Source organism: Cimex lectularius, unplaced genomic scaffold, assembly GCF_000648675.2.
Source record: "Cimex lectularius strain Harlan isolate CLEC.00 unplaced genomic scaffold, Clec_2.1 scaffold143, whole genome shotgun sequence".
NCBI lineage: Eukaryota > Metazoa > Arthropoda > Insecta > Hemiptera > Cimicidae > Cimex > Cimex lectularius.
The window spans coordinates 488,501-515,115 of record NW_019392714.1 but is presented as its reverse complement, the minus strand read 5'-3'; the positions used below and the strand labels follow the sequence as shown (position 1 = coordinate 515,115).

Here is a 26,615-nt window from a genome sequence, read left to right as displayed (position 1 = left end):
ATATATATATTTCTATATATATATATATATATATATATAAAGTTATGTGCAAGATTTAGACGAAAGACTTGTTGAAAAAGAATCTTTATTGCCAAATAACACACAATGGTTACCGAGAATAACTTTCCTATTCACGATACAGATTATTCTATAACAATTAAATATTCGGATCTTTACTGTCCGTTAACTGTCCTGTAACTACTACGAATAGCAAGCTTATCTAAAGGGAATAATTGAAAGGAGGGGCAATTGTTGAGTCCACACATTCCTAAGTACTGAGATAAGTATTGTTTAAAGGAAGTCCCGTTATTAAAACGGAGACGTAACTCCTCCACCCCTAGATGAAACATTCGGAGAATGTTGGTTTTCGGAGGCGACAGCTGCTGGAAGTTGCTGTCGTGCGAAGATATACCGGGTGATTTCATACCCAGATAGTGGTGGAATGAGTCCATACAGGAGGATATATATCGATGTAGTGTTGATCGGTTTTGCAATAGCTGGAGACAAATGTTGACTTTCTAGTCGGTTCAATTTGACATGCTTTACATTGACCGTAAATCGTGGCTGTTGTTCCTCTTTCAAACTAAGTTTAACTTCGTTGAGGAACTTTGGATGTTCACAAGTATGTGAAGAATGAAGAAGCTGTTTATTTCGAAATGTTACATTACTTGATGTAGTATTTATTAAGAATATTCCGTGAAGACTTCTAGATATTGTGTCCCCATGTTTCGTTATTGTGACGATTTCTTCTTTGGGAAAGCTGGCTAAATATTGATTTAGTTCAGCTATCCAGGTTACATAGCTGTCGTCTAAATTGATGCTACTCTATTGGCAGGATGTTGTGTCTCCTGTTAATACGATTTCTTTCTCGCAGTTGTTCTCTTCATGATTAATCAATTGCGTTAAGCATACAGATATTGATTGAAATGTTTTACAATTATTGTCTAAAGGTTCAATATTTAGTTTATTTGAATTCACTCTTGGTTTCAGTAAATATTTTACATTTGGAACAATTGTTACAAAATTAGAGTTACGTGTTGTTGGTACTGGAATTAGTTTATATAAATCATACATTTGTTTTCTTACTAAGGGTAATTGTAAAAGATAAACAATTTGATTGTTTACAATTTTACATTGTACACTAATTAAATTTTCAAATTCAAATTCAGTTATGTGCGAGATTTAGACGAAAGACTTTTTAAAAAAGAATCTTTATTGCTAAATAACACACAATGGTTACAGAGAATAACTTTCCTATTCACGGTACAGATTATTCTGTAACAATTAAATATACGGATCTTTACTGTCCGTTAACTGTCCTGTAACTAACTATGAATAGCAAGCTTATCTAAAGGGAACAATTGAAAGAAGGGGCAATTGTTGAGTCCACACATTCCTAAGTACCGAGATAAGTATTGTTTAAAGGAAGTCTCGTTATTAAAACGGAGACGTAACTTATATATTNTATATATATATATATGTTATATGCTTGCATATTATTAATTAAAAATTAATAATAAAATAAGAATTAACATATAATATGCAAGCATATAACATATATATATATTATATGCTTGCATATTATATGTTAATTCTTATTTTATTATTAATTTTTAATTACCTACATTCTAAATGCACGACAATACGATTATGTATGCTAATGATATATTCAATAAGGAGATTCTGATTGTTGGCAACAATTATTAAATTATTTCGATCCTCCTATCTTACTTTATCTATTAGTATGATAATTAATTCAACGTTTGAATAATGTATGTTCGTGCCGAGATCATTGAAGAGAAGAGCCGAGGAGCGGAGGTCCTCTCGAGAAGAAAATTAATTTACGGGCAATTAGAAGGTAAGAATTTTGACGGGGCAGTTTTTCCTCCATCGGAACAACCTTAAATCCTGTTTTTTGTGATTTTTTTTAACGAACCTTCCATGAAAATAAAAAAAAGTGTTGATTTGCTTTAAAAAGTCGTAAAGCTTCTTGGCCTTATTGTCGAGTTGTTCGCTTTTCATTAAGCTGTTTAACAAAACAATAAAATGTAAAGAGAAACACGAAATAAATTTCCTGTGTTGGTTAAAACTTTACATTAAGTTGTTGTCCAACTTCCTTTCGAAATAAGAGGAAATTGCAGGAAAGTGGACATGTGAAGGTATAATATTATTTTCTTTGCTCTCTTGACTTCAGTAGAATGCAACCAACGGATTTGCTAAGTACAGGACTTGTACTGGGAGTTGTATGTCACTTGTTTAAAACGTAACTTTTAGTTATTTCTTCGCTAACTCAATTTACAAACAATTATTTCAGTAAAATATTAAACTTTAAAACTTTGGGGGAGTTGATTTTCTCCCAGCTTCCTAGCTCATTAATACCCAATTTAAAAAAGCTTTCCTATGGTCCCATCCTAATGAATAATAATGAACCTCAACATTTTTTTTTTGTCAAATGAAAATTTATTTTGATTATAATTTATCTCAAGCGATTCCTATCTTAACACAGGTAAAATAAAAGACTTTATAAAGAAATTTACCTGTCTTAGCTAACAAATGGTAGGATTTAATCAAAGCGTCTTGTGCACAATTTAATGAGATAAGTTGAGCTGAAATGAACTGATCCTAGGAACAAGTGATGAAGAAAGATAGCAAAGTAGCATTGTTCCTCAGCTCCAGTAACAAGTTCTGCGATGAACGGATCTACCGTGAAACGGAGATTCCTCGGTTTTATGAGGGACAGATTTGTGTGCGTTGACGCGGACGGATGGGCGAGAGGGAGTGTGGCACAGGACGAAATACAATACAAACTGGCACAATCTGTGCACCGGTTTTTACGTTCACGGGTACTGAACACAGATGGTCTCACATAGCTACATGTTCGCAATTATATTCATCCGATACGAATACCGTTCCTCGATTTACAACTGATTTTCCCATTTTGTTTATACTTTATTTCATTTGGCCTTTTAACAGTTTTTAATGAAAGTACTTACTGATGATGATGTTATACTAAACATAGTTATACAAAGTTCTCTGTGTTCTTGTTTAACAACTTCTGATCATATACTACATAATTATTGTTATGATTAATTTTTGAGCAATGGTTCAGTCAACCTGTGTGAAACTACTTTAGTTTTAACAAAATTAATGTACTGTGCCTTGCCTCTGTCTGTCTTTCTCACTCTCTCACCTTCTCTTTCCTCGCAGCTAATTAACCGAAAAAAGCTTACAAATATCTCAAGTGCTACTATTGGCAATATAATGAACTGGCACAACTTTGAAATTTGATTGAATTTGAAAACAGTAATAATTACCTCGGTTTAACATTAAATAATATGGAACCACAAATTGATAAAGCACTTAATAAAATACACAATAAGATGTACGCTATAAAAATTATTACCTATAAAAACCTAATTTCACCTTATATTCTTTAATAATGACTTTGAAATGTAGTAGTCATGTATGATCTCAACTATATATTACAGAATACATTTCAAAAAGCATAAAATACGTGCATCCGTTATATCCTTAGCCTAAAATATTATTCTACTATCTATCATAAATAAAAATGTTAAAAATGAACGACTTACAATTCTATTCCATAGCAAACTTTTTGTACAAACTAAAAGTCCTTCATACATGTTTGATAATTTTAAATTTTACTGAAATATCCGTAACATTCATACCGGAACAGCGACTCACTTAATTCATCCACGAAAACACAGAACAAAAATTCTTAACAATTCATTTAAAATACAATCTACAAAAATCTTAACTCAATGCCGAAAAATAAAGTACAAATACAAAGCACAACATCATTGAAAGTAAGAAGTATTAAGTATAAATTAAGTATAAAATTATTAAGTAAATGTTTTTGAATATAATATTTCAAATTAGCATTTCCCTTACTTAATGTTTACATATTTAACTTCACATTATATACTTTTACATTAAGTTGTAAAGCATCACTAATCATTTTATTAGTATTTTATTCATTTTTAAACCGTAAAATTATGTTCCTACACTGGAAGGTTCCTAATAGCTGTGTGTAAAAACTTAACTTATAAGTTTAACTTACTCTCAGTTTAATCATTTACTTTATTGTTGATTTCAAATCTAATGCGAGTATAAAACAAATTGTTATTGTAATTTATCGATTAAGAACGTTAATCTCTCTTTCTCTCTCACTCCCTCTCTCTCACTCTCTCTCTCTCACACACTCTCTCTCTCTCTCTCTCTCTTTCTCTCTCTCTTTCTCTCTCTCTCTCTCACTCTCTCTCTCTCACACACACACACACACATACTCACTCACTCACTCAATCACTAACTCACTCACTTACACACACACACACACACACACACACACACACACACACACACACACACACACACACACACACACACACACACACTCAAATTAATTGATATAAATAAAGAAGGTATATACAGGGTGAAATGTCCTCATCTACATCAAATCACTAATTGTCTTCCCTCTTTCTTCGAGGAAGTGGTTGTCGTTGGAACGTGCGATCTGCTGGAACGTCTCAATGTGGTAAACGAGCTTGGTATTCTCCCCTTGCAGAAGTAGCATTACCGTTGCAGTAACCGTAAATGAAATGCATATCAGCAAGATGTGCATTAGGAAACAAGGACATAATTTACATCACCAACCTGAGGAAGCTGTCAGCTGATAACATAAAGCAAACTTATTGAATTTAACTTAAAGAATTGACACGAAACTCAAGAGCCAGATGGATTTCCTGGAAAAATTGAACGTGCCCCCTTCATCGACACCAGTTTTTTTCAACAAAATGCAAAATCTTTTTGCCTTCCAGAAGCGCATTCCAAAAAGGTTGGTGTACCGCTGGAAGCTAATTGAATGGAAAACTTTTGAGGGAATTTGCAAAGCTCGAGGGGTTTATAGTTATTAACCGTTATTTTAAAAAAATTCAAATTTCAACATTTTTGGTTTTTTCTGAATTTTTCACCAATTCTGCAATGTAAATAGGTTTTCTTACAGCAAATACGTTCCTTTAGGTGGCGCCAACCAGATTTTTCTATAGTCAGTAATTCTGAAGTTTATAAGCAATTTAGTAGACTTAAGTCGAAAAATTAAAAAACACCCAAAACATGAAATAACTTCTTTACCGTTGAGATTTGGACAGAGGTTTATAGGAAGTTTTTTGTTGCATACGGTGAGTAGAAACACTTGAAATTTTCGGCACTTATCGCCAGTCACCCTGTATTTCCTATATTATCTCATCAATTGTGAAGACTACAAAAATTCATTGCAAACGATTCACGAAAATTATCGTGATAGTTGCTGACACCCAAGCTCTTTATTATATAAAAATATTTTTCTATTTCGGACCATAGAATAGACTTAATCGCAGAACAGCTAAAGCAAGTAACCTCGCGACTTTCGTTTTGACCAATTTTCAAATTTTTGAAATAGATTTTCATGTGTTTCGGCCTTAAAAATATATCATTTAATTAATCATCGTCCATGTATCCAAGTAATCCACAATTTCACACATGTATAAAAGCAGTTGGAGAAATGATCTAATTTGTTGTGCATAAAACAACACATAAAATCTTTAATATTTTGTGCATTTAATATTTCATTACTGCAAACTTCGAAATAAAACTGTATACGTTTTTCTCTCGCTTCAATGCAAAATACGAAGTTTATCAGTTGAAATTTCAAACTCATTAAACACTATCATCACAGCCGTTAAAAAGGGAAACTGAATTAATATCCCGGTATCTATTCGGTTAAGGAGTTATTAAGAGAAATAATGGTTGGCCAAGTGAATGTTAATTGAGATCCTGTCCCTAATAGGAATCGGCATGAATAATTACAATGGGATATTGAACTGTCTGAATTATGTAACCACCGTTCCTCGGAGAGACGTCAAGAAGCATTCATTCCTCAGTGATTGATTGTCGAATCCCCATCACAGACTGATTGTGTTCGAGGATGCATCTAGCCGAGGCTCAGGAGGATTAACTTGGTTTTAAGTCGACCAGATTCTTACTGGAACCGTTTTAGAATTGATGGATTTCGGTGGCCGGGGAATGTTTGTCACGCTGCAATACAAAGGAAATGTTAACTTCTCTAATTTCGTGGTCCGCTTGACCAATTAATATATTACAATTAATTTAGGTTTTCTCTCAACTGAAAACCTTAATTAATTGGAAATATTAATGTAAACCTTTTTTCAAAATGGTTGATATAAGATTAAAAAAAAAAGATTTACATTAAAACAATTATACACCATTAGTTTCTTTTTATTGTTTGAAGTGTCTTTCGTTATTGGCAGCATGGTATCAATTGAGGTAATACGACAAATTTTAGCCTACTTTGTTTATATTTTAAGCAACAGAAGTGGATGCATGTTTTTTATTTTTGTGTTTAATGCATGACATATCCAAAAATTGCCTTAGTGCAACTTCCAACAGGTTTTTCTCAAAATCGCTATTGAACCGTGTCAAAACTAATCTAGAAGCAAATCAATCGATAGAGCAGGCAGGCTTCAGTAAACGCTACTCGGCAATCGGCCATAGTTAAGTCATTAGCCATGGAAAAGGACAGCCGAATCAATTTACGCTGTACATAGCATACGTTGACTATGAAAACGCTTTTGAATGATTTTTACATAAATTCTTATACTCTTCAATGAAAATACAGAAAGTAGAAACTAATTGTATTAAAATAATACTGGAATTATAATGTGACACCGAATTAAGGATAAGAATGGATAAGAGTATATAAGTACTTCCAAACAAAAAGAGGTGTCAGACAACGCGACCCGCTTTCTTCAACATTATTTAGCTGTGCCCTTGAGCAAATCTTCAATCTCTGGAGTCGGGTTACACTCCCGATTATGAAATTTATGTAAACGTAAGGAGATTTAAGATTTTCTGACGATCTGGTCCTTCTTGCAGAAACTCAGGTGAAATTAAGAGAAATGCTTCAAACCTTAAACAGGGAGAGTCAAAAGTCAGGTTTGAAAATCAACAAAACAAAAACACTTGTTATGAAAAATTGAAAAAAAAGAAAACATAACATTGGAAAGAAAGAAATTACGGTACGACGAAACTACCTATCTTGGACGATTGACCAGCTTCTCAGAAAAATAGAGAAAATTATCCATGTCCTGGATTAAGTACTGGAGCCTTAAATATCATAAAATAACGAAAATATACTTCCAGACAAGCTGGGGAAAATCATAAATGTGTCACTCCGACTAATAGATAGCTGGAAGTTAACAGAAAGAATTATGGAAAAAATGTCGTCAGTTATAAATTGAAGGAGCTGAGGAGGCACTGGAGAATTGACCCTGCATTACCGACGTACGCCCCGGACGAACGTCATTCGACCTCAAAAGACCATCAAATCGTCGAAATGGAAACGGGCGGGACATGAAATGCGTCTTGCAGAGGAAGATTTACGAACTGGACACCGTTTATTTCAAATCGAACAAGGAGGCCAAGAAGGCGATAGGAAGACAACATCCAAAAAAATATATATATTCACAGAGCCCTCATAGCGAAAACAACGTGGCAATAAGGAGTTATGGAGAAGCAAGGGAGAGGCCAATTATTCAACAATTATATACATTTTTAAAAAACAAAAATTTTCTTTTTTTATGTAGCTTAATGAAACTAATAAAGGCTATATTTATTTATATATAAAAATTATTTTAAACAAGGTCTGTGAGTACAATTTAAAGCCTGAAATCGCTACATTGTTGTGTTTTGTTACATCTCAATTTACTTTGACTTTATTTTAATTGAAACAAACTTTTAGTTTACTCTTTTGACTGGACTCGAACTTTTCGTAGATTCCCTTATGTGTATAAACGATATGCTTCATTACGTCTTAGTAGTCGTTGTTTTAATTAATTGTTCATTGACCCCGTTCCATTATCCTTCTTATTATTAACCGTGTAAAGTCCTTTTATTTAAAAAGTTTACAAGTGTGATTGTAACAATCCGTGCTAGGATAATATTCGGTTATCAGAACTTGTTTCTCGAGAAATTTTTATTTTTGCCGTTCGAGCGAAAGTTTCTCTTTTAAAATGAGCAGGGATTCGTTACTCTGAACCCCAGTTGGATTATTAAGGAATACTTTCGGCCCCCAATAGACGTGAGAAGAATTATAGCCCAGGGTTTCACACTTCAGAATGGATATAAAAAAATGAAGGAAGGGGGTGGTTTCTCAAGAACTTTTTTCACGGTTTTCCTTTCTCCCCTCTGATGAAAACTTGAGAATCCACTTATGTACTATGAAAAAAAAGCACAGCATGGCGATAACCCAAACATCAATAACATCTCTTTCATAAAAATAAATCGGGCGTTTTATTAAAATATCTTTTTACAAACATAATTAGGTATGGATATCATATTTATTCTCTTTTTAAACAATCGTTCGATAATCCTATTTACAATTCTGTACAATCCCAAATCGAGTGAAAAGTTGGCCCTTTATTACAGCAAATAAGAGGCGACAAAGCGACTGCGGAGATATTAGCCGGTCTATACGTGAACCAGGTGGTTGGACTCGTGTTGGGACTCCCTCCTAGGATATTTAACAAAGACAACCTGCTTCCCTTTCAACTCTGAACGGGTTATTAAATTAGAAAGTGGCAAAGGGTGGCGTAGGCAGGATTAATTATCCCTCCAGAGACGCCTTTTCAAAATTAAGACCGAACACTTGAGTTCACGTCTCAATAGCACGGACACTTTTTTTATTGTTTGTTTTAATTAGTTCTACTATTCAACGCATACGTAATTACTTTATTTTTTCATTTATTTGTATTTATTTATTTAAAGAAAGAAAGAAAATAAATTTATTCTAGGGCTTTGGGCCACTGAATTACGAAAAAATACAAAATTACAAGATTTTAACGCAACTCGTGTCAAAATGAGTGTACAAATTAAGATTTAAATGTAATAAAAATAAATAAGAAGGGATAATGTTGATTGACCATTGATTTGAAAATACAGACAAAAATTGTTTATTTTTCTGTATTTTCAATTCAGCACCGTATCCTTGTCACCTTCACTTGAATTTAGTTCGTGCAGTAAAAGACACAAATATAGAAAAATTAATTATTGTAATAAAAATTCATATAACAAGTGGCTGGTCAATCAATTTATATTGAAGTTAAAAAATTATTTAAATAATTTGTTTTCTTAGCTTAATTCATGTGAACATCTCACTTTACAAGTTTAAGAGCCAAATATTGTTATGTACATTATATTACTAAAGATCAAATAATTGTTTAATTACACATAAATGGTTCAATTTCACTACATTAGTACCAACTTATTGCTTTTAGAAGTTCCAAAGTGCTGTATTATTAACAGTTCTATCAAAAAATAAGATTTAAAAATTGTAAACATTTAGAAGTTAATACATCAAAAAGTTATATATGTACCACCATAGCAAAAATATAGGATTGGATCTGGATTTACATGAGCTCAAATCTGAACACATATACAGAGTTGAGTTTATCACTTCTCGTAGTCGACCGACAATTCCAGCGTTTTGTAATTTACAATAAATTACCCGCAGGGCTCAAAACTATCAATAAGTCAGAATACCCACCCCGGCTATTGGCAGTCCTTAGGCAGACCTCCCTTGGTCGGGGGTTGGGCTCCGGGTGCTGTCAACAAAGTCAAATTAGTACCATTTTACAACAATCAACTCATGCAGTTCCGCGATCCAAACCCATTTACTCCCTCTTACTTATTCTTAAATACATTCTTTCTGATTTGATTACCATTCATTCAATTAGGGTGGTGGAATACTCGATATTCCTCCATTACCCTTATCATCTGTTATATAATTAACCTAGTTGAGGGTCATGAGTCTCAATATTCCGCCATCGACCTTTTCACACTACACATTCACACCAATAAATATATTCATTTACAACACAAACTAGTGACATAAAACTATCACTAAAAGAACCCTGTTTCCTCCAAAAATCGGAAAAGAGGACCCATTCACATTCCCGCTAATAAATACATTCATTATCAACAAACACACACACACACACACACACACACACACTCACTAGAAGACACAAAACAATACTTATATCAGTACTATATCCAATAAAACAACCCTGTTTCCTTTGCAAATCGGAGCAAGAGACCCAAATAATCGCTGCCATTCTCACACACAATTCTCATAACGGGTGGAATTCCTACGCGTTCGCTGTATCATTGGGGACACATCGAACCTGCCTCTGGACTCGAAATTCACCCACCCTGGGTGTCGGCAGTCTGGGGGCAGACCTCGGTCTTATCAGTCCAGCCACCAAGGTTATGCTCCGGGGGGAGGGAGCGGTGTTGACAACAGTTAGGTCAATTCAGTACCCCACGCACACAGTTCCAAACCCATTGGTTCATTCTATAATACATTCACTCCTATTTACATACCATTCATTCAATAAAATTAGTGTGATGGAGTTCTCAATATTGTTCCGTGTCACCCTTTACACATACTATACAACTAGCCTAATGTAGGTGGATGGGGTTCGATATTCCGCCAACGACCCTCTCACATCAGACATTTACGCTAATAAATACGCTAATAGTTTTTTCGAACCCAACGGTTAATTAATGAATTAACACAAAACGCCTTGTTTTTTATCTTTGTAACTAATTGCGGTGATTAATAATGTCAAAATGTACTAAAGGAGAATGTTTAAAATTTGTTAAGTTTGAATAATTTGTTAATAATATTAATAAAACAGACTGTGGCGTTCGTAAAAGCACTTGACTGGTATTATTGAAGATCATTTATTAAAAATATTAAATATTCATTCATTTAAATAATTATTAACGACCATATATTTTTACTTTAGATTACTTTACTACTTTTATTGAATCAATCAAACTGTAGTTAAAATAAATTTATTGTAATGAGTTCGTTTAAACAAAGGATAACGACCTTTTTTAATATTGTCGAACTTATATATTAAACTTCAGATAGGCAGAAAACAAGTTAAATTCACAAATTTACTGTGAACTTTGAAGATATATTAAAACCTTCACACGTCAGTAGAGCTTAAAAAGAAAAGTAATGTCATGTTTCACACAATTTACCAACCTTTAAAATTTTAACTTGATGAAACGTGATTTCCTCTTTGAGCCGTAAAATTTCATTTGGTACAAGAACAAGAAGTGAATTAAAACTTTGAGTTTATTTAGCGAGCTCTATATAAAGTGTAATTAAAGAAAATTACTTTCATTAATAATTTTACTTAAGAATATATTTTCTATTTAGTGATCTTTCCTATAAAATTTGATGATCTAATTATAAACTTGGTGGATTTAAACTTGTTCCCTTTTACCGAGGTCATTGTTTTAATAATTTATTGAGACTGTATGTTATATTGTTACATTACTAATCCACGGCCAAGTCGTTAACATTTATCTTATACTCAATTAGTAAATATTATTTTGTATTTAAACAATGTGAATTGGTGGTATCATATCATCCTTATCATATTTTTAATAGTTACAGATATACAGATAACTTTCATTCCGCAGCCTATCGCAGGAAACTCAAAAATGATGAATTCGTTTTTACATTTATTAAATAATAAAAGAGAGCTCATGGAATTTTATTAAATTGGCAAATAACGCTAATTCGAATGATAACGATGCATCCATCTTGGCCAATAAAACAGCTAGTAACTTCCCACGCAAATTATAACTACCGTTTGTAGTTATTTTATATTACTCAAATGCAATTAAGCCATTATGAATTTTGACTATTTGTAAGCTAAACAGTTGTAGTTTTTTAAGCCACAAAAGGATTTCCGTCAAAATAACGGAACTTTGCAAATCGCCTGTAATTTTTTTACAGCGGTTATTGTTGTTTTCCCCATGAGAGGTCAAATATTTCATTGTCTATAAACTTTTGGCATAAAACATATTTATCACTTGACACTTGGTTTAACCTTAGAAATAGGATAACTGTAGCCTTCAGATAATGTCCTCGGGTCAATAAAAAATATGACGCTAGCTTCTTTATGACCTAACATATTTAGAAAACAGTCGATTCAAACGGTATTAAAAATTAAAATCATTTAGTTTTTTGATCATTTAGAAAACTTGATATTACATCGAGTTTAATCGACCGTAGGATAGCAAAACAATTTTTTCTTTAGTAAGTTTATTTATTTGTGACTTTTTTAATCGAGACAATTTTTTATGACGAACTTCTGGGACTGCATATCACCAGATAGGAGAACTAAAGATCTATATGGACAAAGTTGGTCAACAATAATCCGTAACTATGTAGTTACAAGTTTGGTAAATATAATGGTGTTAAGTAACTTAGTTATCCGCTTAATACGCAAGTTTGCACATTCTAGACAATCCCGACTTTGTCAATAGTTGAACTGGAGTGTATCATTTCTGAAATATTAATTTTTGTCCTTAACTCTATGTAAAATTACACAATCGATTAGTTGATCACATCGGCATCTTTGCCTTAAGATAACGACACTTTCGTAACAGAACAATCATTTTTTTTCCTCTGGATACCGAAAAGGTAATTAACGAGGGCAAAGTAAAACTGACCCCGTATTGTATGGGGTCGTTGGTTCACCGCTAAGAGAAGGGTCGACTTTAATAAAAGTGTTATGAGAAAACTTGGCCGCTAATGAGAAGAACTGATGCACATCAAAACCTCACTGCGGACCTTTTATTAGTTCACAAAAGTTATAACTTCTTTCAAACCTTTTTTTTATATTGTATGATTTTGTCGCTAAATTATATTTTTATTTAATTATTGTTTACAGAATAAATGATATCTTCTTAATTTTGTCATCAATTATAATTTCGGAAAATTAAATAAAATATCTCTTATCACTAATGCCAAGGACTAGTTAACTTGTGTAAAGATGCGATGACAAAAAAAAGTTGTTACCTCCACTTAAGACATCTACTTTGTAAATGTAATGATAAATATGTATTATAAAAAAAATTTAATATAAGTTTAAACAAAAAAGTAATTTTTCCTACTATTGTAACTAGTAACTCTTAAAAATTGAATATAATTACTTTTTTCTCTCCAAATAAAAGTAGTTCCTACCCACTCCTTATTACCAAACCCTAAAATCCTGACTAACCGACCGCTGCTTCAGAGTGAGGTACAGAAAGGAATTTTTGGAAACCAGACCTCTATAACGAAGCGTTCTATGTCCCATCCTTTATGCAGTTTATACTGATAACAAACCGACAACATCATCCTTACAATCTACGGACAAGATTGTAATTTTTTAGGCCAATACTGAAAAAGTAAGGCCAAAAAAAAATTGTAATTTTATTTCCTAACTCCAATCCCACCCAAGCCTCATCTAATATCCAGGAGCAACTTGAGCTCATTGAAGAATGGTGCAAAACGTTGAAGAATGAGCAGTATAAATGCGCCCGAATTAGGTACACGTCTAACAAACAACCTTACCCACGTCTATACGTTAACGGTAAAGAATTTCCGACATCTACACAAGTAAAATACTTATGGCCAGTAGAGTGACATGGAAATTTGGATTTGGACAACTACGAAGACTTATAGAACCGAAATCATACATGACGGGAAAAAACAAACGAACTGTGTACAAAACATTAGACAGACAGAGTGGGACTGTGTGGTACTACCAAGTAAGCAATTTAACATCCAATGAATCCACGCGTTCCAATCAAAAGTCATCAGACGAATTCTCCGAACTCCTTATTATGTCTCCAGCCTCACCATCTACAATGGCCTTAACATTATCTTCGTCAAAAATTTGATCCGTCCCTCTTCTTCAGGTTTCATTCCAATTTTTCAACCCATCCTAATCCTACTGCTCAAGCCCTCCCACCTCTTACCAACCCAAAAACCGTCCAACTCGCCTCAAACGACGATGGCCTCGTGATCTCTTCGCCTTCGAAAACTAAGTGCCAGAACTGGCTGGCTTCTTATAAGAAGCAAACAAGTCCTCCGGGTGCAGAACGTAGTGTTAGTGTTTTTCCCTGGATCTTATACCCTTAAGAACAATGTGTACATGATATAAATTAATATTTTTTCAAAAAATATTTTTGTAAATTGAAACAAAATGCTCAGCGCGTTTTCCTTTTTATTTTCCTCTTCTTTGCTAGTTTTCTAATTTCCTGTATGTTTCTTGTTTTTTTTAATGTTTGGTTGTCGGGTTGAAATATTAATTTACAAAGCAACTGCGTAAAATAAAACAATCACTAGGTCATTTCTAAAGTTTCCCCTTAATTGTCTTATAGGTAGAAACAAGAAGAAAAACAGCAATTTCTCAAATCGAAACTAATACCAAAGATCGGAGTTAACGTCGAAATTGATATGAACAATCAATCTTTCGGGATGATGAAGGAATCTGTCAGCTTTTATGGAATGCCAGTGCCTGCGTTTAACACAGATCACATCTCACATTAGATCCCACCATTCAGAGAAGGCATTATCGTCATTACTAAAAATGCGATTTCTCTCTATCAGGCAAATCACCCGTCAAAACGCTTCCATGTTTTGAAAGTACAATTTCCTTTCTTTTCCCGCTGTTTTTCTTTCTTATTCCCTGAGATCTTTTTTCGTCAAATTATTTCGTTTTATTATTAACGATATACATTTAAATAAGAGGGGTGAGAAAATATAACTTTTCATGCAGATAAGTCCAAGTAATCAGTAATATTTATATAGTTATATCTAAATTCTATACATGCATAGTTTACAGATATAAATGTAACATAAATAGATGTAAGGGGCACGGCAAACATTTTTAATTTTAAGAAAACACATTTGTCAACTATAGTAAAGCTCTCAGCCATCGTTCGACCGGATAATTTTGAATATGTAGTTCCTTCTGACCTGACTTGACAAAAATAATCAATTAAAAAATAATAAATTACGTAGAACGTATTTGTGGTTTATGACAGAAACGAGGTACGATCTCGAAAATTAATACGTAGAAAAATCATGTCTCATAAAGTTTGTCGGCTCTAAACATTTAATAAGGAAATGACCGATGCGTGGCCTTGAGGGACGGTAGCAGATCTTGATCCAATATCTCAGGGCAACACATATTTTTAATTGTATATAGATTTTTGTACTTTCATGTATGTAATGTGTGTTATTAATTTGAACGAATGTAATTATTTATGTGAATGGAGGGGTCTTTTCCCAATCACCCCAGGCGTACTCTGGGGTAGTGGGAATGAATGTGTGAATGGAGGCTCTTCTCCCCAATTACCCTAAAGAACATTACAATGGGGTGGTGTGAATGAATTGTGGTGTGAGCAGGTAATTTATTAGCGTGAATGGCAGGGCTTATCCCCAATTACCCCGAAGAATATCGAGTACTCTGAAGTTGTGTGAAAGCTAACCAGTGTACCCTGTTTTTATCTTGTCCCTGTGTATTATTGTTTATTAGTCGTGTTATTTTATCCACAATTGACGAAGCCCTCAAGTGCAGAGAAGCTAGCATTAGGATAAAGAAAGGAGAGAGTAGCAGCGCAAGGAAAAGATAAGACCAGAAATGGAACGCTAAAAAGGAAAGGGCTGGCGATGTCCAATGCACTTTGCCAATTCTTAAAAAATAGCATAAAACTATGAGATGTTATTTTTTTATATGTAGACGACTCTTATGCATAATTATGTTATTATAAATAAATCGACCTTTTAGCATACCAGCTCCATTTAAAAAAAAAATGTTGTTTGGTAGGAAGGATCTTGGTGTATAGTACATGTAACATATGGCTTTGAACGACTCTTTATCGCTTCAAAATCAAATCAAGAAAGGAATGAATTCTAAGTTTCTAGTAAATAAACAAATTAAAGTACAAATCAAACATTTACCTATTTTAAATCATGGTATTTACATAATTAATGATATTAACGGTATAATTTCCCAGAGAGAGTTCAAATCAGAGAAGAGAAGAAAGTCGTTAATAAAACATAATTATACAAATATTTTAATTGCATAATTTAAAACAAATGCATAAATAACTAGTCATTTCACAGTTTCTAGGTACAACCGTATTTGAAAGCACAACATTGGAAGGTCTGAAAAATTTAACAGTCGACCGGTTCATTTACCTTGGAACTTGGAGAAATAAAACATATAATTTGATGTTTTGTGGGTGATGAACATGTAGTTTGCTAGTTTCTTATCATTTCAATATATCTTAGCTGTTCTTGTCTGGTGCTAAAACAATATAGAATATATATAGACAAACCAGAAAGATCAAAAGCGACCAAACTAATTCACCAGGTTTAACAAGTGATACACTTGCTACCGACATGTTTTAATTTTATACAATTGATTGAAACAAGCAGTATTTGTTTGTCTTTTTTAGTTTCAAATGTATTGCAATATCAGTATACTTTATGTTGAACTTTGCTGGGTCTACATTCTTGCTCTCTCATTTTCCACTTCAGAAAGCGATCATTGTTGACCAGTTTAGCATAGGTTCATCCTCTCGGAGAACTATCAACATCAATAAAATTTATTCTCTATGCGTTTTCAGAAAAATGGGTCACGGAGAGTCCAATGCCGTTGAGTTCCGCACCGGCACCACCACTGACTCGGGAGACGCCGACCGTGCCAGCGACAAACTTCACAGCAAAGGAGTCGGCAGGGGTCGGCAACGGGACTACTCACCATCCTGGGAACGCAACCCGTAAATCAACGACGATCGACGACACGGACGAGTATTACTCCGCTTATCCGGATTATCCCGATCCCATTAACTCATCGGGTGAGAGAAATGTTTCTATTTGTGTGTGTGCGCGCGCGCGTATGTGTGACTGTGCGAGCGCTTCCCAACCTCGTGTTTTAGTTTTTGTCCAGAACTTTAAAGAACCGTCTGAAACGCCCTTAAGGCTTACAGAATATATCACTCTCATTCCATTAAGTTTTCCGATGCTTTTAACCATATTTTTTTCAAGCCCTAAATATACCAAACTCCTGAACGTTTTTATCTAAAAATACTTAAAAATTAAAGCCTTATGGTTAATAATAAACAGATTTGTGTATACGCTTAAATAATGTCTGATTAAATGTTGTTCGTTTGAATAATTAATTTAATTTATTTTCGTTTCGTGAATGTTAACTCCCGCAGCATATATGTCATTATTTTACAGTTCTGGCTTCTATCTTAAAAGTTTTTATATATTGTTTTAAATAACCTGGAAATTTTTAAGATAAGTGATTATTTTTTTTGTGTTTGTTTAACAAAAACATTGCCATGTAGGTTTTTTTTAAAGCAAATTCGTTACTTGTTTAAATATTTATTGTGCCTTTCAGAAATTTACACCCATCTTCAGTATCTACAGTTTTAACAGATATAAGTATAACAAAGGACATTAGCATTTTACTACATTTTATCTTTTTAAAAATTACTAAATCTTTTCATTATATAGTTGCTTTTAAAAATTTTAAATTCAACTATTTTTAAAAAGGTAAGCCTTATAAGTTATAACAAAATGTAAAATACTAATGTCCTTTGTTATACTTATGTATTTAAAAAAATATAGATGCTGATGTTGGGTGTGAATTCTCGATACGTCCAAATAAAAGTTTAAATAAGTAACGAATTTGTTTTTAATCACATGGAATTTTTGTTGTTTTAAACAAAAAGAAGAAAATATTTTTTATTTGACAATACTTTTTTTATTCAAATGTGTAACGCCAAAAAGATTTTGGTACAATTCTAGAACAGAAATCCTGAAAACGATTTATATGTTTATTTACAATCTAGAGAGGCAAAAATCACCAAAACCACCACAAAAAAATAAATTCAGAAAATAAGCATAATAAATACTTTACTTTTTGCCCAAAGATAATATGTTTTTGTAATGTATTTCAAGGAAAAAACATTCATTATTTATTTTAAGAGAAAATAATAAAACATAAAATAATAATATTTGTGATTCATTGCCTGGTAATATAAGTAGGTCCTGCATTCAGAAGTTTTTTTTATTTATTAAATTTTTATTGCATTCATTTTTTAATAGGTTTTTAAAGGTTGATAATAAACGTTTTTGTTGATAGTTTCCCTTCGATTTATGAAATAAAAAAATGATCTGCTACGTTTGAGAAATATGTTAACATTTTTGTGCAGTAAGAATAATTTATTAAAACGATTGGCGGATGCCGCAAACAAATAAAACAATTAATTGAAAAATGTTAATTGGTCAATCGGACCACGAACTGTAATGGAAATAAAACAATTTTAAATGCACAAAAAATTGTAATTTGGACCAACGTTTCCGGCCTTTATGGACCCTTTTTCAGGACGTTTTTTCCCTTGAAAATAAGCCCCTAAAGAACCAAAACGTTGGTCCAAATTACAATTTTTTGAGCATTTAAAATTTGTGTTTGAATAAAACTACTTTTAGTTCCAGCACTAAAAGAAGTTTTATTCAAACACAGATTGTCTATTATGGAGTTTCATAGCTTGGACTGTACTACTTTAGACAAAACATTTAAAATTGTTTTAAACAACCAGCAATCGCTCGTTTGTTTATAGCCCCAGCGATTAACATTGGATAAATTAAAAATTAAATCCAATCCGCTGGTTGAGTATAATTTATACACAGTTGTTGATATAAATAAATGAGGTCAGGAAAGAAAATAGTTGTAAAGAAATCAAGAATCATATTCATTCAGCTTTTAAATTTGTAAAACAGTAGTTGAAAACAGTCAAATGTTATTTTACACGTATACACGGCCAGGCGACATGGCCGTTTAAAAATTACGAAAGACATTGACATGACAACTTATCGACATTGTTTTAACATTTCTCCTATCTGTTCACCAACTTTATACAGCAGCAATTCCGTCCATCCTTTTAAGAACGGTGTTGTTTTGTACGTCTGTTATTTAGAATTCGGCGTGTTGTGTTGTTCAGCTAATTTCCCTTAAACAGATTTTTTCACAAGTTCATTAGTTTGTTTTATTTTCTTAAACGTAATAGTTGAAACCAATAAGTTTATTTATTAGGACAATATGTGTATAATAATATTTAATTCCGTATCGAACTGAAATCCAGTGATAAATCAGAAACACGCGGTTTGCCTTGTTTATCTTTTTCCCAAGGAGACGTGGGGTGACAGTGTCTCTTGGGGGTGGTTAAGGAAACCAGTGTCAGCCCTTTCCTCAGTTTCTCTCCCATTCTTGCCACAATAACCCTTCCTAGGCAGGATTTATTTGAATCTGGTCCCTTAGGTCGCCGAAGTATTCCTAGGCCGGTTCTACCGCAGGTAACCAGAAACATGATTAATAAAACCACGGTTACCGACCAAATGTTAACCTAAGAATTTAATTAAATTGTTAATAATTTCTTTTTACCGTGTTATGAATTTTGGAAATTTATCAAATACTCTGATAAGTATCGTTTCATTGACTCCATCCATCCCTGTTGTCTTTTTTGGAAGAAATTTTTTTACAGCTCTTCTGACTACCCCAAAAAATGCCGTTCTAAATAATATCTAATTTTATTCTTTCCTCGTCCTCTGGAAATAATTTGTTCATTGTGGTTGTGATGGAGTGAGTGTATGATTAAACAAATTCATTGTGAAATTTCATCATAGGGTCTGCGGGATGATGAACTTTTGTTTTTGTCACTTTTGTCGTTGATCATTTTGGCCTGACTATCTGGCCTGACAGCCCAAAACAATGAGGCAGACCAAGATGATAAAAAACCTACAAACAAGCCTTATGTTTCTCTAAAAAAGATTAGAATTATTTCTTATGCAGATAATTGTTGCAGGAAGCGTGCTTCCTGAGCCTGAAGTCAGCCCTCTGGAAAGCGAAGAACCAGTTCCGTTGCCAGACGACAGCCTCGCGGACACCGACCTCCACGACCATGACCTCATTGACAGCGTCATGTACATTTATTTTGGGGGTTCGAATAGAGACCGCGGCCCAGCAGGAAGACAGGTGACAGTCAATGTTTCCACTTCTACATCAACCGCTACTGCTCAGCCCCACAACGTTCAGGTCTCAGATTTAAAAAAATAAACCTGAATCTCCTAAATGCTTTCGCAAGGCCCCTTTATCAAGTATCATTTGCATTTCGTAAAATGACAGTTTTTTTTGTTTTTGTTTTTTTATCTAGGTCCTTATAGTCGGAGCGGTAATGGCGCTGGTCGCTCAGTTCCTGACTCTTGCAGGTGCCTTCAAAAGGCTCAAGACTGAAGACTCTGCTTTAGTCATCCTTCTAAATACAGAGCTAGCTCTCACGTGCAGCAATCTGCTCTTTATGCTCGGTGTGCAAGTAAGGCATTAATTATAAACAAAAAATAATTTTATTACTTTAAGTCATATCCAAACGGCGAAGTTTTGCTCTAAAGTTGTTCAATTCAAAAATGTATAAAACCTCCGAATCTGGTAATTTTTACTTTACTTTCTTATTTAATACATAAAAGATTAAATTTTCTAGCTCTGTAACTAATTTTCCCTGCCAAGACATTTTGTATTCAAAACAGTTTTAAAATGCGCATTTTAAATTGTTTTCCTGACTATCATCACAAAATCAAATTTACATTTCAATTGTAAGATTTCCTCTCTTGGGATCTACAAGGTGATGATCCTCGTAGTTTTAGTCACATGCACTTTTCAACATTTCGCCATCAACAGTGATCGAAAACGACCAAGCTGGTTGATTTTCACTTGTTGTAATTAAAATTCTTCATCGAAATCGTAGTATTTTATTGTATTATATAAATATAAATATTATGCAATATTAGTTGGGTAAGGCTAAATAAATTACATTGGGGCTTCTCACAGTGTGGTCCGCTGCGAATATCAATAAAAATTAATAATTACAAAAGCAAACGTAGAATAAATAAATCAAATTAAAAAATTAAAAAACATGAGTACTGAAAACGAAAGTTGTTTTATTTTTATTTATTCATTCTACGTTTATTTTTGCGCACGTAAGCAAAATAGACGTAGGTAATTGTGACGGACGGGAGTAGGCTGGTCGGTTGATCGGTTTCCTAGGAATTTTATTGTTTTTTTACTTGGGTTCGCAACAGCAGAGGTCATATAAATCCTCAGGGTGCCGGTGTTTTTGAAAAAAAGCTCATTTGTAAGTATGTATTCGAATGCAGGGCCGTTCAATTCGAACCCGGGACCTTTACCTTACAGTGATGAGCGCCGTATCAACGCTTAAACCGTTGCGACCACCGACGCCCCTAATTTTATTGTTGGTACTAGAGTCCTTTATTACCGGGGGAACTCCTGCTTTTGGAACACCCTGGATTTTTTCCAATATTGTATATAAAAAGCCGTTGTTTCTCGAAAATGTCATTTAAGCTCAAACTTCTCTCACGAGGGTACTACCCACTTGTGCCATTCTCATTGATCAGTTATTTACTCCAATTTGGATCGGTGGTTGAAATTAGGATCTCTGAGGAAGCATGTAGTTTCTCCATCACGTACACAGCCAGGAAAGAGCCGAATTGGAATATATAAGGCGAAAGGACGACCATAAGATGAGAACATTACTGACGATAAGCCAAATGAAAAGCAGTCTTCACATGAAGCATCTCTGCAGGATCCAGCACGCTCAAATTCTCTCAAGTCTCCGAATAGGTTCAGGTCAAACAGTCCGTAGAAGCGGAATATATAAAAAGCGTAAGTACTTAGATTTGGAATTTATAGAGGTTGACAAGGGTAAAGCTCAGTGTGTGATTTGCGCAAAAGTTCTTCCAAACAGTTCACTGGTTCCAGTTAAATTGCGTCGACATTTTGAGGGTACACACCCTGAACGCCGGGAGAAACAGACTGATTTTTTCATGAGGAGGCGCGCTGAACTGGCTGTCTCTTCAAACTTTCATGAAAACTCATGCAAAAACTGTTAATGAAAACTCACTAAAAGCGTTTTACTTGACAATTTATCGAGTGGCACAGGCGGGTAAAGATCATATCATTACTGAAAAAAGCAGTAAAACTTATAATTCGGTGCCAATATCGAACAGTAGTGTTAAAAGACGGATACTTAATTTTTCAAATGATGTTAAGAAATCGCTGGTTTCTCGCATCCAACAAAATTCATTTTCTGTCCAAATCGACGAATCTACTGACACAGTTGATACTAAAGCCGGTCTGGCCCAATGACTGGTCGAAGGATCGGAGTGATTACTAAAATAAAAGACGAATCAAAAGATTGCAGTAGCAGTCATTGTGTTCTCCACAGGTTTTACCTACCTATTGATTCCTTTCCGACCAATTTGATTTTTGTTTTCCGGATTTTGTAAATAAAATTAAGTACGTCAATCTAATGTCTGTTTTCATAGTGATACCCCTCCATCATCTAATTAGGAATGGACTGGCTAATTTAAAAAACTTTAATTTGCTATATACTACTACTGCAAATATCTAATTTTAAATACTCGAATGAGATGGGCTCCGCCATCGATTTGGTTCTGTGTAAGGGGTCTGCTGTATAAAAAGTTTGTGAAGCCCTGAATAAATTAATCTTAGACACAATTGATTCTAATTGCCAATTCTATAAAAAGTCACTTGCAAAACAGGACTGTCGTAATGTTGCGATACATGCAATGTGGTACAATTTTATTTTTTCGATGTTTATTTTTAAGGCGACGAGTGACAAATGGACATGCGAGATGATTGCAATCGCCCTGCACTACCTCCACCTTGTCACCGCCTCTTGGTTTTGCGCCAACTGCTTCCACAGCTACTGGAAATTGTCCCGGCCAGCTCACAAGCCGAGGATTTTATTCTACACGCTCGCCTCATGGCTTTTTCCAGCACTTGTAGTATATGTAAGTACAAAATACATAACATTTCTTCGTTTTGTAACTGAAATTTTGAGTAACAGTTGTACACATTGTAAAAGACAAAATTATGTATCATCACAAATATACTAATGATAATAATAATGACATCTTAAGCACTAGGGAACTAATTTTTGTTAACATAATTATTGTTAAGATAATTAATTATTTTGTAAAAAATATAATTCGGAAGTTCTTCAAACTTAGTGGGAACGCCAAGGTTTTTATCACGAATTTCCGTGAATTAAATAGGCCTTGAAAGTTTTTTCCTTTTGCGTTAATACTAAAAGGGGAAACTTTGTACAACTTTCTCGTTAATATCTGATAAATTTTAAGCGCTCTTTTGTCCCTGTTGCAAATCATCCTCTCCACAACGTCACTGTTATACTACCACTAAGTACCATAATGGTCATAAGCATTGCTGAAGTCAAATTGAAATATTTTACAATTATATTTGAGTGCTCACGTGCAACATACATACTGGGGTCCTTGTTAGATGGCCCGGCTGAATTTCTCTTGAACGCTCAAAAATTCGAAAAATACGTCAATTTTATTTTTGTAACATTTCGGAGAGAGGAATTAGGATTTTCGCGAACATACAGTAAAATATTAGCTACTCGTCGATATTACGCTGCCGGTTTCTTGGTGATGAAACAATAACTGATCTCCTCATATTGCGAGCAACACGAATAAACGTTTGGGGCGACCAGGAAATTTCTGCGAGTACAATTCGATTGCACGACGTTCAATACCACCACTGTCAATACAGCAGTCGTGTATATCAACTCGCTGTTGATCGGGAAAATGTGTTCTTCGGTTCATTTTGAATGTAATGCTGAATGTAACGAATAAGTACTATGGTAAAATTTATTTACTTCCAGGAATTAAGATTTGCTCTCATAATGCGAGTTTGACAAACAATGACAGAATGTAAAGAACAAAGACAATTAGTGTTTACTTTAGGGAAGAAGATTGATATTGAAATTAACAACGAAACAAACGAAATGCATTTTTTTCTTCAAATTTTTGCAATAACTTGTCATGTCTTAACTTATTTAAAATCGACTTGCTCCATTGGTTTCAGCGTATCAAATTCTTTAAAATGATTAGTCAGGATGTATTTTAAATTTTGAAGTTGAACTGGACTTTGTATACATATACATGTTTATATATTGATAGTCTGAAATTTATTCAAATTTATAATTGTAAACACATAGTGCAGATAACACATACATTTTTCTTTATTTTATCACTGCATACATAATGCAGCATGCAAAACATATTTACAAGGATATACATGTACACACTCATACACAATACTGTATACACATTTACATGTCTGTGATTGATTTGAACCGCCACCAACCAGTAAAAGTGGCCGTAATTGTTCATTATGGCGTGAAATCAATAGCCCCTAAGGTGTCTAACTTGTTTTTTTTTAATTATTATAATTATTATTAGTCTGTTCTAGCCGATTAAGGCATAGAGAGGAAGTTGATTTAATACAACATATGTAAATAAAGCAAACATAAAATAATACATACAAATAAGAGTAACATTAAATTGAAATTTTATTAAATGTGTATATTTAAGTAATAAAGTAGCAAAAAAATATAGCAGCAAATTAAATTAAATTTAAATTGTGAGGAGATTCTTTAATCTGAAATTTTCTATGTATTGGGTTGTCCGGAAAATAATGCAGGATTTTGGTATTAAACAAAAAAAAAGAAACTAGTTACTTTAAAGCAATGTTCTTTAATCAAAATAATTTCCCATACTCTCAATACATTTCTCCCAACGTGTTGGTAACTTATTAATTCCGTCTGAGTAGAATTCAGAATTTTTAGAATTGATAAAGTCAATAAATGCATTTTCCAGTTCCGTTTGATTTTTGAATATTATGTGTTGTAAGTAGTGGTCCAGGTGTCTAAAAAAATGGTAGTCAGTAGGCGAGAGGTCCGGAGAGTAGGGTGGGTGAGGCAAAGTTTCATAGCCAAGCTCCAATAATTTTTGTGACGTTACACGTGACACATGTGGTCGAGCGTTGTCATGCAACAAAATGGGCCCTTTCCGATTGACCAAAGAGGGCTTCATTACTGCCAATTTCTGATGCATGGTATTAATTTGGTTACAGTATGATTCAGCATTGATGGTTTCGCCAGGATTTAAGAAGCTGTAGTGTATTAAACCAAATGAAGCCCACCATACCGTAACCATTACCTTTTTTTGATGAGTTGGGGGCTTTGGAAAATGTATTGGAGCTTCTCCTTTGTCGAGCCACTGTCCAGAACGTCTAGTGTTATCGTAGAGAATCCACTTTTCGTCACATGTAACAATTCTGGCCAGAAATGGGTCATTTTTGTTTCGAAAAAGAAGTGATGCACAAACATCAAAGCGCTGATTTTTTTGGCGATCGTTTAATGAGTGTGGAACCCAATTTTCGAGTTTTTTCACTTTTCCAATCGCCTTGAGGTGGTCAGCGACGGTCGTTTTACTGACTTTGAGTTGCTCTGCAAGTTCTCGAACAGTTGTTTTGGGGTTTTCTTCCACCACTGATCGCAGAACATCATCATTAAGAGAGGAAGGCCTTCCACGACCTTCTTCATCTTCAAGGCTGAAATCTCCCTCCCGAAATTTTTTAAACCACCTTTGCACAGTGCACTCATTAACACAACCCTCGCCCCAGACTTGGTTAATGTTTCTAGCCGTTTGGGCTCCGCTTCGGCCGAGTTTAAACTCGTAAAAGAAAATCGTACGAAATTCTCGCTTTGACATTATAAGGATGACTGAATTATTTCCAAGTAGCGGAATGCTACAGAGGTAAACAAACAATATCATTTGGAAGAGGATTAATAAGTGTTGACATTCATACAAATGAGTAATCCTGTAAACGTAAACAGAATATTTTATATAGATTTTTTTTAATGAAAACTTAAAATCCTGCATTATTTTCCGGACAACCCGATAGAACATATTTTTTATTTTGTTTATTTTGTTTTCCAAGTCTAGCATTATATTATGTTTTCTAAGTCTGACTGCAAGAAATATTTGGATTTAAAAGAAGTCTGGACATGGCAGTTAATGAAAAAGTGTATTAAGTCCTTTATTAGAAGCCTGAGACATAAAGTACTCATTTTATCCAAACTGAAGTAAAAAAAATTTCCTGTTAAAATAAGTACAGCTAATCTTTTGTTAGCTAACCAAAGCTATGCAATAAGTTTTAATTTGTTAATATGAATATTAATTATAAAATTGAATGGCTCTTTTAAATTGAAGTTAGATAAAGAACGATAAGTTTTGATACCCACTGTTCATGGCAGACTCTAGATGTAGATTAGAATTAATCCAATGTTCATAATTTTTCTCAAGTAATTTCAACTCGTGGGCCCAAAATATATGCCAGTAAGCAAGATAATTTCTGAGTTATCTTACCAATTGAAAGAGATTTTATTATTATCTATTAACTCGCACAAATTTACATAGCGTGGCTTGGTCAAGTGATGGTCCGGCAATCTCAAAATTGTCTGCAAACAACTTTTAACCAAACCAAGCATACTTTTAAACACTGAATTTTGAATCGCCCTTTTACTTCTAACGTGACGGGAGGGTTCCTTAGGAGATGTCAAATTAGTTTAAAAAATTTCAGCTGTCCTCTTTGAATTTCGTTACTGTTTTTAGGTTTCCAAATCTTTGAAGTGTACAGTACCACACTTTCGTATAGATTCGTACAGCATGCACTTTAAATCCCAATTATCACTTTTAGTACGCT

The 26,615-nt window shown here is 33.8% G+C and overlaps 1 protein-coding gene across 5 annotated transcripts in view; it reads left to right on the top strand.

Moving 5' to 3' along the window:
* Positions 1-26,615, top strand: part of LOC106672833 (cadherin EGF LAG seven-pass G-type receptor 1-like) — a 238,468-nt gene that overhangs the window by 208,604 nt on the left and 3,249 nt on the right. For 4 of the 5 annotated variants that reach the window (XM_024226475.1, XM_024226474.1, XM_014404570.2 and 1 more), the window contains 4 exons: positions 16,567-16,797; positions 19,813-20,042; positions 20,161-20,319; positions 22,649-22,834. In XM_024226475.1, coding sequence (XP_024082243.1) covers positions 16,567-16,797; positions 19,813-20,042; positions 20,161-20,319; positions 22,649-22,834 — 806 coding nt within the window. The remainder of the gene's footprint in view (positions 1-16,566; positions 16,798-19,812; positions 20,043-20,160; positions 20,320-22,648; positions 22,835-26,615) is intronic. The other variant, XM_024226476.1, reaches the window with a different exon arrangement.